General features: G+C 40.1%; 1 protein-coding gene across 1 annotated transcript in view; it reads left to right on the top strand.

Moving 5' to 3' along the window:
- LOC111861392 overlaps positions 1-18,250 on the top strand; it is a 548,679-nt gene that overhangs the window by 482,091 nt on the left and 48,338 nt on the right. Inside the window, exon 5 of the mRNA XM_023845924.2 lies at positions 11,145-11,379. Within this exon, the coding sequence (XP_023701692.1) occupies positions 11,145-11,379 (235 nt within the window). The remainder of the gene's footprint in view (positions 1-11,144; positions 11,380-18,250) is intronic.

The following is an 18,250-nucleotide window of genomic DNA, read 5'->3' as shown; positions in this document are numbered from 1 at the left end:
AAGAAAGCAGTCTTTTGGGATTTGGCACCGTGTATAAGTGGTATTAACCTACGTTTTGGAGGAACGTATCGCCTCCATCTTCAGGGTAGAAGAAAATATAAGAATTCTGCAAGCGAAGAGACCGTGAGAACCGGTAAAAGCAGACGTTCCTCCGAAACGTCGGTTAACACCACTTATACACGGTGCCAAATCCCAAAAGACTGCTTTCTTCAGATTGTGTCTAGTTCGAAGTGTTAAGGAGGGCGCACATGAAGGAAATTAGCAACTGCAGATCAACCGCAATTTCCGAGAATTGTTATCAGCCTGAGTTGAACACATGTTACTGAATGGAGCAGCGCAAACTGAGGAAACTGTAACGTAACTCGCGGAAAGACTGAGAAACTCAACTTCCAGGCAACGGAGCATGCCAGTCTTCTTATAATTGCGTTGCTGCCTGGTTTCTTAGTGTCAGCTGTTCTACAACGCACGTCAGTGACTCATTTTCTTCTTAAGTTGGCACGAAAGTTTGACTAAGCTCCTAATTTTGTTTTTGTGCAGTTAATTGAGCAGAATCCTGGTATATAAGACAGACGCCACCAGACTATGCTAAGCAGGGCAAATAGATTTGGTTTGGGAAAGAATTTCTCATGGGACGAAGGAGTCTGGATCGAGGTTAAGTTCTTTAAATCAATATAAGCGCCTCAGTTTAAATTTTTATGGAAGAGCGGATGCACCCAATGTTTTCTTTTCATAATATTGTATTTGAGCATCCTGTTGCATTAATATATCATTTATTTCACATATATTTCCATCTTAAATGCAACTTTTTATATAGTCACCCTTCTTCCACACTACATGGTTCGGCTGTATACGTCCATCATCAGGTGTCTTCTATCTTGCTAAAATTGTTGCCCTGTACGTCAAAATTTCGTATCGCGTGTGAGTGCGATATTTCCTGATAAAATAAATTGGCATTAATTAAAATATTAATTAATATCCCAATATTTTCCTAATGGTCGTCGTCCTCTCTTCTCACGCCTTCTCAATCGGTCTCAACTACCGCCATATTATGACAGGATAAGTATTATTATCTTCCGTTGCAGAAGGTAAGTGCACGAAATTAAGAAATGCAATTGTGCATTACGTCGGGCGAGCACACCCACTTAAGATAATGTGAGCAACTAATCAAACATAATTTTCGTCAGTGTGCTCCTGGTAATCTGGAAACTTGTTTCCTACTTGAAATCAGCGACAATTCTCGGAAATTACGGTTGGGTTGCGGTTGTCAATTTCCTTGGTTTGCCCTCGGCCTTAGTTCTGATTACAAATTTTCAATTTTATATCCTTCGGCAAAGCTTCCACATTTCGAGATATGGCTCGGGGGCGGGCCCTTGCGTTCATAAAATATAACCTTAAGAGGTAATCCCCTTGACAGTCCAGTATCATAAAACACAGACCTATTAGATTATGTACATCTTACCCGTCAAAATTTCACTCAACATTGTTTGTTCACAAGAGATCGGTTCCAAAAAATTTTATTCCATTTTTTTTTCACTTTGTAGAAAGCTCATATAACGCGCTTATAGCCTTAAAAGATACATGTATTGTATAGGAAAAGTAGTGCATGTCATTTCTCGGTATAGACTCCATAAATTCTAATTTGTTTCTTGGGGTACGTAGCACGTATAAATTTTGTAGTCATATAAATATTCTGAGGATCGAGAAAAGGTGATAAATAATATGGGCCGGAGTATGAATTACCACTTTCATGCCACGCTTCTGGGCAGAATTATATAGCAATAAATAATGCATCCACATTTCAGTAACAGATATACAAACTTTATAGATTGCATCATGATGTGTACAAAATATTTATCCTATGTTATAACTGTCGACATAACAAATAAAGCGGGAATGTCTTCAGTGGAGACAACAATGTTAGTATATATCTTACTTAATGTAAGAGTAAATTAGGGTATATGTTTCGACCTATAATTTAGGTCATCATCAGGCACCTCTCTGTTACCTGTAACTCAAGTGATTAAAGTTAATGATCATGATATGGATCAATATTTATGCAACAGATACCTGTTGTTGCAAGCAAATACATATATATATATATACAGAGTGATATAGATGTATGAACTAATATTCTACTAAAATTCATTAATAATAATTAAAGATTTAAAAGACATAAAAATATAAATGTATAAAAATTACTGNAGTGATTAAAGTTAATGATCATGATATGGATCAATATTTATGCAACAGATACCTGTTGTTGCAAGCAAATACAGTCGTATGTCGATGTTCTAGAGAAGGGGGGGGTGTGTTCATATTATTTCCTGCTTGCTGTCTTGTGGTTCTTATTTAATAATTTTCGTGTGAAATCTGATCGTAATTTCTTGTTTCTTCCTATTGTTACTTTAGATTGATGTGGAAGTTTGGGTGTTTGAGATACTAGTCTTAATGTTGCCCCCTCTTGATTTTGTTATTTGTGTAGTTGCACAAACTGACTCAATCAATGTAAAGTAACGCTGATGATTTGTTCGACACAACATTTCTATAGTTTAAAATGGACCCCATCTCAGAAACTTTGAGTCAATTTTCGTGCTTCATACTGAAATATCGTAAAAAATTGAAGAACCAGAGGGCCAATTTTTAAGTCCAAAACCGTGTGGAGCTATTTAAATGACAGTGATATCTTTTATATGACATGACTTCCAAATCCATTTGCAAATATCTATGTATTTTATGACAACATTTTGGGAAGGGTAGTTCCCTTTTAGTGTCGCATTAAACAACACAGAACACTTGAAGGGCGAGAGTGATCCTTGAAAAAACATGTGAACATGACATCGTAGGCTGCTACATAAGCTCATTTCGTGTTTAGAAAATCTAAGCGCTGTTAATTAGTGCAGCGTTTCTAGTTACATTCTTACTCTAGCTATGGATCTACACACAATTTGTAACAGTAAAATTTCTGTCTTCTGGGGCACAATGCTCTGTAGTCTGTTGAAAATCAACAGACGTTTCGAAGGAACATATCTCCGTCTTCAGACTCCCTTGCTAACTGCTTCATGCTGGTTTTTGTTTGGCTTATTATACGGCCCGTTGTTAAAATTCAACCGGAGGTATTTTCTACAATATCTTCGTCCTCCGCCCTTTTCTTCATTTCCTTCACGCCTTTCATACTCCGTATCAGAAATGGCAGTGCTGCTGTGTGGAATAGGAACCGTTTGACAGGGGTAAGTTCCCCGGCCACAGTCACGGCAACGTCTTTCTCGCAGTGTATGTTTAAAATAGCCGTGTTGATTCAAATTCCCTCCAAATGTGAGATTCCTTCAGTAATTCGATTTCTTCAAGCGGAAGGAGGAACTGCTGCTGAAATTCATCACCAACTTGTTTCTGTTTACGGCGAAGATGTCATGAACAGGCAAAACGTGGCAAAATGGTGTCGTGAATTGGAAGCGGGAAGGAGTTATATTCATGATGAAATAAGGAGAGGAAGGCCATCCGTTGTCGCTGATGAAATCATCCCAAAAAACTGATGAAACATTCGTGCTGACAGAAGTTTAACCATCGATGAACTTCATCAACAATGTCCAGAAGTGTCAAGAACTGTTTTCCATGGCTAAGAAAACAGGCGGGAGATTTCTACGACCCTGGAATAAAAAAAACTCATTCCCAGGCTCACTAAGTGCATTGTGATCCATGGTGGCTATGTTGAAAAGCAAATAAAGACGTGTTGTAAAAGTGTTACAAGTAAATCCCTCAAAAAATGTTTTACAAATTTTTTCTGGACTTTCTATCTTTACTTTCCGGAAATATTTCCTAACGTCGAGAGAGAATATTATAACACACGCTCAGTCAGCGCAGATGAACAGTCATAAACCGTATTCTGCATGTATAAATTCCTGCGAGGTTCTCTGTACAGATGGAAATGATGAAATGTATGTGGGTGTCGCAAGCTTTTACTGGCACTTTTTATAACTTTAGCTCCATAACCCATGAATTAAACTGATATCTGTAACTTGGCCGTAGGGGATGGGACGACGGTATTCAAGTGAGACAAGTTAACAGCTAGATTTTTAAAAATTTGATACTGAGTTTCCGGTATTGTATACATATATACATAAAAGTTACAGCACATATATTTAGGTACAAACTGTATGTACTACATGTACATTCAAACATATAGATTTGTTTGCATTCGTGTCTAAGTTCTTGAGTAAAATCTGCAGCGTTAACCCAGCGACTTAATGTTCCCTCCCGCCAGAGTTTTCCCAGAGTACTTGTAACTGACTTCAATTAGGAAGACCATGGCTTTCTTGCCTTATTTCAAACTTAAGGTTATTGAGGTATAACCCCTGACAGCAAAGCTAACTGCTAATTTCCGGGTTCGAATCCCGGTGAAAACATCAATTTTATCATCATCATTCATTTCAGAAGACATCTGAGCCTACCGTCTCCATGACAGTGAGCTTCAGGGAATATTTATATGAAGCTTAAGGAGGGAGAGCATGAAGATGGCATCTCCATTTATCTCCGAAACCTAGAATTTGGTGAAGTTTTATCTAAACGCTTTAAAGAGCCTAAGCCTAAATCTACTCATTAATTAATCACTTAGTAACATCAGATTATTGCATTTCGTGTCTGAGGGCCTGTAGCCTAAACTTTGTGGCATACACTTATATCGGTGGAGGGGAGACTGAGTTTCACGCATTTGTAACTTCGACACTGAATGCAGATTGCCGCCATCTAAAATTGTGAAAGAAGCTCTCCCCCTTGGAATCAATTTGATGTAATGCTCCCTGTGGGGAATCGAAAACAAACCGTCCAGCTCCTAGCCAATCACCAAACTTCCCAGACTCACTGGATATATCTACATACACCCTCTATTGCTGACAGTCGAACTCTGCCTGAATAATATTAATTCAATTTACAAGCTGTTGGCTTAATCTTCGACTTACTGTTGTGGTAGCCTACGCTATGGAGTACTGCTAAGATTCGCGGGGATGGTCATACTTTATATCCACTCGGCTTCTTCACTGTCAGTTCCCACATTCAAATGCCTCATTATGAATCTGATGCAATACGTCAGAGACGTCAAGCCAAGTTTGCTTGGGCGTGCTGTAACAGGATTAATGGATAAACTAATTGATTAAAGGAACTAGGAATAAAGAAGAGACGCGGACGAATGTTAAGAGCTAGACAAAGGAATGAAGTTAACTTTAAGCTAGGAAGAAACGAGGAGGATGTGGGGTAGTAACGCAAAGAAGAAAAGGAACATGATTAAGGAGGGCGGAAGAATGACATTGAGAAAGGGGTTGAATACAGAGATACAAAGTAAAAGTGAATAGAGAGGAAAAGAGAAAATAATATAAAAAAAATATTCCAAATTTGAGGAAAGCACGTCAGTTCAGCGGCATCCGGGTTTCACAAAAGGGGAACGTGATGAGTGAGTGCAAAGGGCAGGAGGAGGAACGCGCACATGACTCGTAGGTTTGCGGCGGCGTGGCTGCAGGGAGCACTTCCGACCCAATGAAGATTTATTCATCCAGGAAACAAAATATGACTAGTTTTAAGCTGTGTTATAAAAAATAAAGTAGGAATAAAAGAAGTGGAGAAGGGTAGTAATTTTACGCGGTGTATGATTCCACGAAGGAGAGAGAGCAAATAAATTTAGATATGTTCCCTCCTTATTCCCCTAGGCCTTTGGAAGCAAGAAGAAATATAGACATTAAGGGCGGTCTGACTGACAGGCACACAGACTACGCAATAAAAAAGATCCAATTACGATAGAAAAGCCTCAAAATATGAAATATTTTTCTTCTGTGCTTTTTTAAAAAAATATATATATATTTCGCTTGTCAGGAATAGGCACCCAATTAGTTCTTCAGTTAATTCTCATGTACGTAAGTCCATCGCGTTTCATTCGAAGTCTGGAGATTGAACGTTAAGAGCAAAATATTTTTTTATATAATTGTGGAAAAGAGGCTTTAGAGTATGTTTAATTAGTAGACTATAGAGTTCAGAAATCTACCAAGATTTACTTTTCCGCTGGAAATGAGGCAATGTTTTTCATCATTTGTTGTGGCCATTCTTACGCCAGGTGGCTCACTCGCAGTTTGACTTCTTGTACAACATCTTTTATGTAAGATTTGAGGTTTTCGCGGCAGTGACTAACAAGAATTCTATCTTCTGGGATGTAGCGCCGTGTAGATATTGTGTAAACCGACGTTTCAGAGGAACGTATGGTCTCGACGGAGCATATTAGATATGGCATCCGAGCTGGAGATTCGGCGCAACGATTTTTGAAGTGATAGTAAGGGGTCTATGTCTGCATATAAACATAGTTCCCGTTCCCTCCTTGAGAAACCCGGAAAAATGTACCTAGGAGTCCTTCACATTGTGTCGTGCAGTTCTGACAACCCTTCACTATCAGAATTGTCACTACGCTCGCGGGACTACTCCGTTATTCGTACCTAGAGGGCGGGAACAACATCACCGACTTTCCCCATTCTCTGAACTCTTTTCCATGGCAAAGCCGAAGGACTGTATTGGAAGATCGAAAAAGAGTAACCTGTCGCTGGCGAGGATTTCAACCTGGCTCATTGGCATATTCTGGTATGAATTTAAATCTCTCAAGAATGTTATAAAGAAGTAGTGTATATTCACGAAAGAAACAAAGTAGGTAAGAATGTAGGTTTTGAAAGGAAGTTCAAATTTTCGATGCTCAGTTGAAGCATTTGCGCTCCTGCAACCTCATTTAAGGTCCACTCTTCTTTCGGTTTAATGCGTGTTCAACACCGAGAAAATATTTATGTCTCTCCTGAACCAAAGGAACCTAGTTCATACATTTCCACACCGTTTCTTTAAACGCTTTATTAACACTGCTGTCTCATTTAAGCCCAAGCTTTAGAAGTGGTATCATCCATCCAAGTTTCCGACAAAAGAAAATTGAATGAATCCCCCGTTTCTTACGTCGTAATAATCTTCAGTGAAGAGTAACATTATAAAGCTTCTATTTACTTAATTTTTCCAAGCCCCATTTCACAGCTTAGGCCCAAATATTTTCATCACTACCCTGTTCTCAGATATTCCCTATATACGAGTATATTTTTCCCTTAATATGAGAAACCACGTCTGATGCCCATCCAGACAGGAGGTAAATTTGTAGATAGTTTTTTACAATTTAATCTTTACTTTCCTACACTGCAGACGAGGAGGCAAGAGATTCCGAACTGATGGTTGGCAAGAGGCCCTCTACTCCGATCTGCTTTTAATTTCATCGTGAGTGAATTTATGTTTCCTTCAGTCGGTCCAAAAATATATGAATTTGCTATATTTTCAGATTATTTGTTATGAATTTGTTGCACATTCGTTTACGAGATGTGGACATATATTTAATTCTCTCTTCATTTATTCCTATGTCGCTCTCCTAATTAGCGTCTAACAGAGATTTTGTTTTTCTGTATACTTTTCCGCAGTAAAATAATTTTATCGATATAGGTCAAATGTTGACTTATTCGATCTGGTTCTTATCCCTTCTGTGAGATTGTCACTGCAGCGAATATAAAGAGTACAGTCTCCTGGGACGTGACTCCGTGTGATTTGGTACAACGTTCCGAAGGAATCTGCTGCCTCAACCTTCAAATCTCTAGGAACCTGTTGCCTCTATCTTCAGGATACCAAACTACAGAACACGTATCCCAGAAGAACCTAGTCCATGATAAATCACCTTTAACCGTTGATTATGTATAGAAATCGATGAGATATAGGTTCACTTGTAGCGATCCTAGTAATGCATCGTTTAGACACATTTTAGAGCGCATTTTATATGCATCATAGCATTAGCTTAGCATGTTGTAAGGGTTATGAAATGCCGGTATCTGGTTTTCAACGAATATTTAATTAACTTCCCAGGATAGTCCACTTGGCTGATTAAGAATATCACTTGAGTCTAAGAACCGTTTCCCCCGTCCAACTATCGCCTTTATCACATAGGATCTGAAGGTAACATTTAACAATAGCATATGCATACCAATGGGCGGTGATTGATTGTCGACATAATGCCGTGATTTGCAGTCGCGTTGTCCTGGAACAGACATTACACTGTGATGTCTGACGTGGAGTTGCCTGTCAGGTAACATTATCATCTCTCTGTGGCTCCCGTCAACTGTCATCTGTCTCGGATTCTATTTGTCTTGCACAGAATTGTTAATACTTGACCTTACGCAGTTGGAAGATTCTAGATATAATTCCGCCGCGAATTACGTTGATGAGTTATGTGTAATCAATAGAACGTGACGTCACACCTTTTCATTCTGGTTTACTACTGCACATATTTTTTATGACATATTTCCTTGCCCAATATATCTGTACTGTTTGGAAAACTTAAATAGTTAAATTTTACTCTCTATTAAGGAAGGATTTTTGTTTCGCTGACACAATAAAGAATTAAAACCATTTGCCCTCATTAACTTCATATGTCCTCTTATAGAACCAAGACGCACTAGATTTCGCTGCATCGACACTAATGAATTAAATAATGACCTATTCTGGTTTTGAACACTAAATTTTATCGAAAGTAAATTTACGTATGTTTTTCCATACCCGGAATAATTCAGTAGTTCAGCGGGTACCTGATGAAAGTACTGAGTTATATCCAGGCAGGAGCAGAAATGTTCTCTTTGTCACGACATCAAGACTGGGTTCAGGTCTCACAAGCTCCCTACCCAGTCCTTAGCGAGGCAAAGTGGCGGAGAGTGAATCTTAACATTCACTTGTTCTTCAGTAGCCTGTGCGGTGTCGTGTTTCGACCCAGGAGTACGGCCGCAATTATTGATCTGTTGATGCAGTTGATGTTTATTGCTGCAACCACTCTTCCGTTTAGCCTTCACTTATACTTTAGTGGGAAATCATTGCATGTTGACCTTAAACTAAGAGCCCCTGGAAGATATTTCATTTGAGAATCATGAAAGATGTAAACGTCTGTCGCTGGAGACATGTATCAGTCCTGCACCAAGAGAAGTGAATTAGGTCACTCATCCTTGATACATCGAAGTTATCAACACGAGAGAAATTTGTCATCGGATGTTGTTTCGATACGGCCGACGCCTGTCAGCTACAACGGCAGTCAGAGGAAAGGTCTGGAATTACTGGTTTGGGCAGCACAGTGCAAAGTAGTCGTAAAATTATGCAAGGGAGTAGGGTAATAAAGCCGATCACGGTGGCTTGCTTGAATGCTAGGATCGTAGGTTCGAATTCCACTCAAAGGCATAGATGTTTGTGTCTGCGTTTATTCTGTGTTTGATTTGTCCTGTATGTAGGTAACAGCTCTTCTGGGGGCTGATCCACCGTCCAAGGAGTCGTACCGTCTGTATAAATGTAATTGCAAAACTGCAGAAGAGGCAAGGGCCCAACAAAGGGCTGTAGAGCCATTGATGAATGAATGAACTCGGGTAATAAGCCCGATACTGGTATGTTATGCTTATGATTACTGGAGTTAGATGAACTGGTAAGGTGAAGAACCGACGCAGTACATATGCTATTAAATAAATCCCTTACATGTGTTTCAGAGGAGACGGAGTTATGTAGGACTTAAGATATTTATTGATGAACACTCAATAGAACATGGTGGAACTGAACTTCTCACTGCGGTTTCTGAAGAGAGTTCTATCGTCTTGGTTATAATGGCTTGCAGTCAGTTTATATTCAACCGATGTTTCGGAGGACCAGCAGTAGGAGATGAATATACGAGCAGAGCTAGTTTTGAATTTCAATCCTACATTAAATGTAAACTCAGTACAAGATCGACTTCAGGGCCTTTTACAGCATGCATTTGACTAAAAATCCGATTTCTTTGTAGGAAGTATAGAAGTTTCGTTTTGACATTTCCGCGTATATTGAAGATAGCTATACATTTTCCACTGGACATGAGAAACAATACTTACGATTTGCAAAAAATGGCTTGTTCTTTATACGTTGGCAATCCCTTGCTCCTACGGGAACTATTTCAGTTATATTGAACTTAAAATCCTCAAGAGTAAGAGAAAAATATTCTTCTTTACAACAATAGTTTTAATTAACACATGGAACTTTTTGCAACCGTTATATATGCCTGAAATATTGAGTACAAGTATCATATGAATATCAGACGCTACAATAACCAGATTAAATATTTGAATATCTAGCTCAAATGATAAGAACCGGCGCTGCACAGTCTGTATAGCTACGGAGTTGGGCTGCTAGAATCCCATTCCTGGGGAGGGTAAGAGCTCCTTTACACATAGTTCAGATCGGCTCTGGGGCTCGCCCAACTCTCTATCCAATGGGTACTGGGGCTTTCATCCAAGGGATAAAGTGGTCAGGGCTTGAAGCTGACCATTCTTCTCCTTCTAGTATTGAGATCAAGAATAATGGAGCTATACCTCTAATTCCCCATATGTCTTTATGACGTAGTGCTTAATTAATTAAGCATAGAGTCAGCTTCGCCCTTACCTTTACGTTTAAGCTCATGTGATAATCATCGTCTTCTCTTCACCCAGGTCCGAGCTTAATCCTGATGATATAGACGGTAAAGGTATAGCTATCCCTGTAAGAGGCCATGAAGGCCCATAAGGTTGTGAGACGTTGAAGTTCCCACATTATCTAGATAATCGACTCACAGATGGCGGTAAGGTTGTCAGCCTCACGGGCCGGCCGTGCTTTACTCCCCAGGAAGATTCCTGTTACTCATTTCTGTTAGAGGATGTGTCGACCCCAGGACCGTAGTGCGGCTGGAAGGATTAGGTGAATTTAAAAAAACCCACTGCATCGGGATTTGAACCTGCCATCTTCCAGCTTGTAGCATAGTGCCTCAACCAACTATGCTACCGTGTAATCCTGTTGATATGAGATTCGTAATAGACAACTTGGCACCGCGAACTAGGACAGATTCTTTTCCTAGTGCATCTGTTCTACTTCTCGTTAGTATCTTACCATCATTGCCCCATATTAAGCTATCATCATCAGCGTCAGGAACCTACAGACCTAGAAGGGATTCGTTTCAGGTTGCAGTAGCAAGGGATTCTCTTTCGCCCGGTTTTAACATCAGTGTACAAGATACAGGCTCATTTGAGTTGGAGCTGAAAATGATGCCGTGAATTTCATGATTGCAGATGAACGCGAGTTTCTCGAAGCAGGATGCGGTCAGGAGCGACGACCCGCAGTCGCGGAAAGTGACGACAATCGGACTGGAGCTTGATATGGACAGCAGTATCTTCCAGACGGGCAAACTGAGGGTTCAGTGTGTAGCTACCATGTTCCAGCTGTACCGCCAGGAGGCAGAGACCATTTTGGAAGAGGAGCGACCCCGGCTTGCTTCTGTGCTCGGTACACGTGAGTCTTCTCTGGGTGAGTGGCTTCATGGGGAAGTGCGTTCTTATACACATACTAGGGCATTGAGTTGATCAAGTATACACTTCGTAGCTAGAGGCATTTTCGCTTCGTGTTCTGTGGCATCAGTTGAAATCTGGAGCGGAGGTTAAAATATGCATCTGACCTCGGATAGCTTGGAGATCAAAAACCTTTTTAAGAACCGCTTTTTGCTCGTGAAATGATGAGTTATCTTATCTTATAAATAAATAAATAAATAAATAAATATATATTTGTAAAAAAGTAAAAGTAAGGCTATCCCTATACCAGGCCGTGAAGGCCCATAGGGTTGTGAGACGTTGAGGGTCCCACATTATCTAGACAATCGGCTCACAGATGGCGGTAAGGTTGTCAGCCTTACGCGCCGGCCGCACTTTACTCCCCAGGAAAATTATTTAATTAATTCCTGGTAGTCATTTCTGTTAGAGGCTGAGTGAACCCCAGGGCCATAGTGCCGCTGGAAGGATTAGGTTAATTGAAAAAAATTCAGTGACCTCATCGGGACTTGAACCCGCGTCCTTCTGGCTTGTAGCATAGTGCCTCAACCAACTGCGCTACCGCGTGCCCCCAATATATATATTTGTATATAATATATACTGTGTATTATATTGTCGCGTGTCACACACCCAACACGTGACAATTTGGTGTCAGAATTGATTTACGAACTTGAACACGCCACAAATTAATTATTGTGCATCGACTATTAATACTACCACAAAATGGACTCACAGCAGATGATGGATGCACGAATCTGCGTGCACACTGCCCCTAACATTTTTGTAAGACGGTATTTCATTAAATGTAATTCGTAGGCCACTCTTTGTTTCTCCCCCGAGTTCTGTATCTGAAAGTGAATCAGCTTCACCATACTCCTGCATCTATCTGTCTGTGCCAACAAAATTATGCTTTTCTCTCAGTAATGTATCCATGAAATATCATGATCAACGCACACATTAAAATTTATTTTCACATTGGATGCTATGGTTTACAACAAATTTTGGAATTCTGCTGAGCCGCTGTCTAGCAGTTCTTTGATCAAACCAGTCACCAAACGACGGTGAACCGTACAAAATTTCATAGGAAAATTATGTAACATAAAAATTTTTCTTTTCCAGTCTCTGAAGCCCTGGCTATAAGTATCTTTCATGTCAGAGAGCTTGGGTTTCTTTTCTTTCCTTAAGTTGAATATTTTCGACCCTTAGACTTTTTCCAATATAACGATATGAGGTGGTATATAATTTAATGCATCTTACGTTTGGCTCTTGACGAAAGTGAGTGATCATCTTCGCAGTCCTAATCTGTACCCCCATTGGGTGGAGCCCATGGCCGGTCTGGAGGTAGTGGTAAAATTAGGAATGTCCACACCTGCTGGGGCTCGAATCCCCGCTGTCCAGCCCATAGCATAATCGCTGTACTGTCCGAGATACACCGGTTCTTTTCAAACTTGCATCTCGAAATGACTGTAAATTGGTCCATGCTTTATATTAACCATTGTGTTTGTTCTATGAAACGAATGTAAGTAGGGCTTACTTGCTCGGAAATTATTTTCTGATATATGAAGGTCTTATTTTCGTCAAAGAAAACCGAGGGGAAATTGTGATATTCAGATAGAGCTGAAATAAGCGGCATTAAACCCAGGAAATGATACTAGAAGTTATTTCCTTTCCTTTCTAAACTTTGCCGGACATTATCTGGGTCCCTGGGGTGTGCGGCATTTCGTGGGGTGGTTAGAGAGGAGACAGGAGACTGCGGCAGTGCTCGTTGGGGCTCATGATCACAGTAACCCCATGAACACCAGGGGACTGCGGACTGTTTAAATACTTTCATTTTCAATTTATCTGAAAAGAAAAAAAAATAAGACAGTTTAGTCGTGTATACAGCTCATGATATCACTGCTAAATTTTAGCAAAAGTGAAAGTGGATAGTGAAAGTGACATAGCCAGCGGACGATGTTGTGCAGTTTGAGTGGAAATTTTACCGTTCATTACACAGTCACAGCGTGGGGCAGTGTTCCTGGTTCTAGCTCCTAAATTTCACATTTTAAAATTAATTTAATAAATTAAGATACTTATCTCAGCAACACGGACCCTGCTTCGCTGGAATGCTTAATATCTCACATGTCTATGTGTTTCAAGTAAATCTTTATCTGAGCTAAGGAGAGAGTGGCTAAAAAATGCTGACTGTTAGAAGGTTCTCGCTTCAGAACAGATAAGACCGAGTAAGCTGGCTCAGAGAGTTATGCTTCTCAAATACGTGGGAGGTATCGGGTTCCAATCCCAGTTGGGACAAAACTATCCTGGCTGAGCTGCTTTCTAGGCCTATTTAATATCTCCTTGTGCATTTCTGGATATTATTTGAAAATAAGCCACGACCGCTTCATTGCATGAATTTGTCAATTCAATATTAATATTACCATTCCAGCCGGGGTAGCTCAGTCGGTATAATGACTGGCTATTGGTTGGACGACATAAGGGTCGGGGTTCGAATTCTGGTGGGGTCAAGAATTTCCTCTTCTCCACGTAATCCAGACCAGCTCTTGGGCGGCCCCAGTCCCCTATCCAATATGTACTGGGGCTCTTTCCCGGGGTTAAAACGGTTTGAGGGTGAAGCTAACCACTCACCTTCACCTAGTGCCTAGATCAAGAAAATGTGAATCTATATATCCATTCCCCATAAACCTTCATGGCCTAGTGCTTAATTAGGTAACTTCTTTCTTAACTTACCATTCAATTCTTCTTTATTGGAGCTACTAACAGCTTCCTTAAGTAAGCCACAAATAAGTTCATATAACACACAAGCCTTATGCTATATTAATAGATCAAGTTCAGGTACTTTCCTAATTACTTTCATCCCTAGTCACATTTCAGTATTAACTGAACCTAAATGTGTACAAATTTTGTGTTACTGAAACTGTGTTACAAAACCCAGCGTCCACGCAATTTCGACGGTTCAGTAAATATTTTGTGTAGTAAAGGAAGAGCTTCTTTGACAGTTTTCTTTCTGATATAAGGTAAAGTTGTCCCTTTGTTAACTAATTAAGCACTACTCCGTGAAGACGTATGGAAGAGCGGATGTACAGACCCACGTTTTCTTGACCTCGGCACTAGTTCGAGGTGAGTGGTCAGTTTCACTCCCCGGCCGCTTTACTCTCTGGGAAAGAGCTATAGGTACCCATTGTAGAGCAGGCTGGGTGGGCCCCAAAGTTGATATGGATGACATGTAGAAGTGACAATTCTTGATCCCACCGGGACTAGAACTCCGACCTCTCAGTCGTTCAGCTCGTAGCCAGTCGCTATACAGACTGCACTATCCCGCCTCTCTTTTCTAATATAGCATTACAAATAACGAAATTTTAAGAAATAAAATGTACACATATCTAGTGGATGTCTTAAGTTTAGTTACAATGTAATATTCTGCAGCCGATAAAAATGCATTCTTCTACTAGATCACTGTACGTGAGGTGCATGTGGTGATGTACAAAGGTTTCTCTACGGATGTAAAACTCGTCTTCTCTATGTATGGAAAGCGAGTAATGGGTGATGGAGCAAAGAGTTATGATCTAATTATGTACGTGATATGTTGTATACGTGTAGTGTCTGTATATACGTAGATGAATAACAGCAACGGTAAGGACGTGATATAGAAACGTTATTATTCATATGAGTTACTTTAAAATACTCCAGTCTTTAAACATTACTAGTTAAGTTTATGAACAGCAGAAATATGGTGAAGTTGTCCCTGTGCGTAATAAACGTATGGAGAACTAGATGGAGCACTAGATGTAGGTGAATGATCAGCTTCATGCCCCTGCAGCTTTATCTCTTAGAAAAAAGTCTCTTTACACATTGCATAGGGGGCTGCGTGGGACCCAGTGCCGATCTGGACGCCCTGAAAAGAGTGACATGATGCCTGAAAGCCGGCATAGTTCACTGCTTGTCAACGGCTCTGTGAACACGTTCCCGCGGAAACGATCGCACCAATTATAGAAGAGCGGTGTTTTCTGTTGTCAGTGTCGCACACGTTGGCAACGCTGTGGTTAATACAATTTTGCAGCAGTGTGTTAACATACAACAGTAAAGGAAGAGGTGTTTCCTGTGGGGGCCGCCCCGAGGATCTCACGCATCTGGAATTGGAATTGAGAGAACCTCCGGAGTTGACAGTTGGCTGAACAAAGAGATTTCATAGGGTGCAACAGTTGCAGTGAGACTGTTATAACTCCATTGCCAGGGTACGACTAGTGAAGACTGAGAAGACTTAGCGTGTGAAGTGTGTAGATCAGCGATAGCGCTTTAATTACGTGTAGGTATAAGGGTATAAGGTGTCAATATATCTAATGCGTGCTATCCAAAACCCGTCTAATAGTCGCAACCCTAATATCTGATAAGTGACAGTCTCTCACGTCTGACGGAAATCGAACCCCGACCATCGAGCCCTTCGGATCTCATGGAAAGCAGATACTTTCGTTAAACGAGACATTCGCTCACCACGTTAAGATATCCCCAGTCGTTTATTTTAGCCTAAGGTTCATTTTTATTATTCCCAAGATATTGAAATTGGATTCATCTTTGAGACATATTCTTCTTTAAGGTATAGTTTAATATTAACCTCTCTCCTCTACCTAACTTCCATTAAGATTGTTACAGAAATTATCAGCTATTTGTTTGTTTACTTTTACTTTTATTCATTATTATTTCTTCCAAGTACTTACCTGTAATTTGTATTTGACTTTTAATAAGTTTGTCTATAATGTAATTCATTCATCTGCACTGTGCTGTGTCTGTAATTGGCCTTGCGGCTGTTGACTCGGCACATTAATAATAAAGAATTGAATTGAATTTAAATAATCACTGAAATATTCTGTACGGGTCTATATCAGTCTCATATAAACCCACATTTTTTAGATTAAGCAGAAAATCTATCTGGCTCTACTGACGACCTTTATAAAAATATTAACACAAGTGAACCTCAATAAATTGTCACAAGTTTTACGGTTTAGCTTTGATGCAAGCCATCTGATCACTGTCACGCTAGCTTGACACAGAAGCATGACGCGCATTTCCGCACACGTCGCTGTTATGGCAAGCGGTACGTGCCAACAATTCCGCAACCTGCTTAGATGCCACTTGGCACCTTGTCACGCCACGAGAACCACTTCTGTCTGCTCGAGATCCCAGGAATCTGCCCACCGTACGCACGAGAATTGCGGTGGCAAAGATTGGCTCCCTCACCTTCAAGCAGAAGTAACTCTTCCTCGAAATAAGTCTTCATTATACCGCGTAATCCTGTAAGAACCTACTCAGTTAAGGCTTCAGCTTTTGTAGTTAGGCGGTTCTGATTTACAACCACAGTATTTATGCCTTAGGTACCTCCATCCATGGTAGGAAGTTATACACTGGAAGATACTATATATTTGTATCTCATGTTTTAACGGTGGCTCATCTCATATATAGCTTGGATTGATACGATGACTTGTGAGTGGCGAATTGGAAAGGACTTGAAAGGAAGTGGTAGTGATACTATCCCAACATCTGTTTAGACACATAAGAATGACCACGATAGACCTCAGTCAGGGGAGCCGGTGTCCTGTCCTTCATTTGGACCAAACACTTCGCGAATGCAACTCTAGAGCATTACACTACACCAATCTGCTCTTTATCGTGGCGCTTACTCAGAATTATTAAATAACATGCTATTTAATACGTACTAAACAAGTAACTGTTAATATTCTAGTACTTCTTTAGGCAATATGCTTTCATTATCATAAGCAAAATAGGGTCCTGTATTAGTAATTCATTAATAAAAAGAAAACCTATGGGTAGTCTCTCTTTATACATATTCTTGTAGGCCTGCTTTACAAGTTTAGGCCTATATGTTTATATCGGTGTGAAACTTTGTCTGTCCCTTTAAGGAAGGAACATAGTTAAGGGATTTGAGAACAACATGCTAAACTTAATATTTGGAACTAATACATATGAAATAGCAGGAGAACTGACAAATCCATTCTTCATAATTTGTGCTTTATATCAAAGAGCTATACATATAGAGCAGTCCCCATCCAATAACAGACAACAGCAGCAAGGGTAAAATTTGAACATGTGAAGTCACGACATTTCACCCCTCAACCGAAATTGATTCTTACAGTAATATTAGGGCAGTGAATTCAAGGAAGATGAGGCTGGAGGGATACGGGAGAGACGAGAAATATACTCTGAAGCTTATAGGGAGAAACTGAAGGGAGGAAATCACTTGGGAGACGTAGGAGTATTTTCTAAGAAAATGTGATTCACTGTAGCCAATTATAATAACCTGTAGCCCGCGAAAGCCCCCTCCCGTTTCTGTCCAAATTAGTGCTAACTAATCACCTGATATTCATCGTTATATAGTCTGAGGTACTGACAACTCTGTCAAACAAACAGTGAATACAATATGGGAAATTAATCCTTATCGATAGACACTGATCAGATGAGATGTGGGTCCTTCGTAAGCACCTCTTTCTCCTTCCCAAACACGAGACAGTGAACTTGTCTATATGTGGCCCTTACCTGAAGTACTCAAAAGTGAACACATGGGCCTATAGAGAAAGTCGTGTCCAGCAGACTGCTGGCATCCTAACTCAGAAACGTCTGAACGGAATTCGATTAAATTTCGTATGAAGGATCTACATTAAACTTTTTTTAAATAACTTTGATTTTGATTCCTCTCAGTAAAATATACCCCCTACAGTACTTGAGCCTCTAGGTACTTATTATCGAAACAAAAAAAAATGTCGTTTAGAGATTTGTACTTTATAAAAAGTGAAAATTTACTTTAGGTAAACGTTTGTTTTCGACATGGCGAATATGTATGCAAG

This window comes from Cryptotermes secundus, unplaced genomic scaffold, assembly GCF_002891405.2.
Source record: "Cryptotermes secundus unplaced genomic scaffold, Csec_1.0 scaffold16, whole genome shotgun sequence".
NCBI lineage: Eukaryota > Metazoa > Arthropoda > Insecta > Blattodea > Kalotermitidae > Cryptotermes > Cryptotermes secundus.
This window is presented reverse-complemented; position numbering and strand designations above follow the sequence as displayed.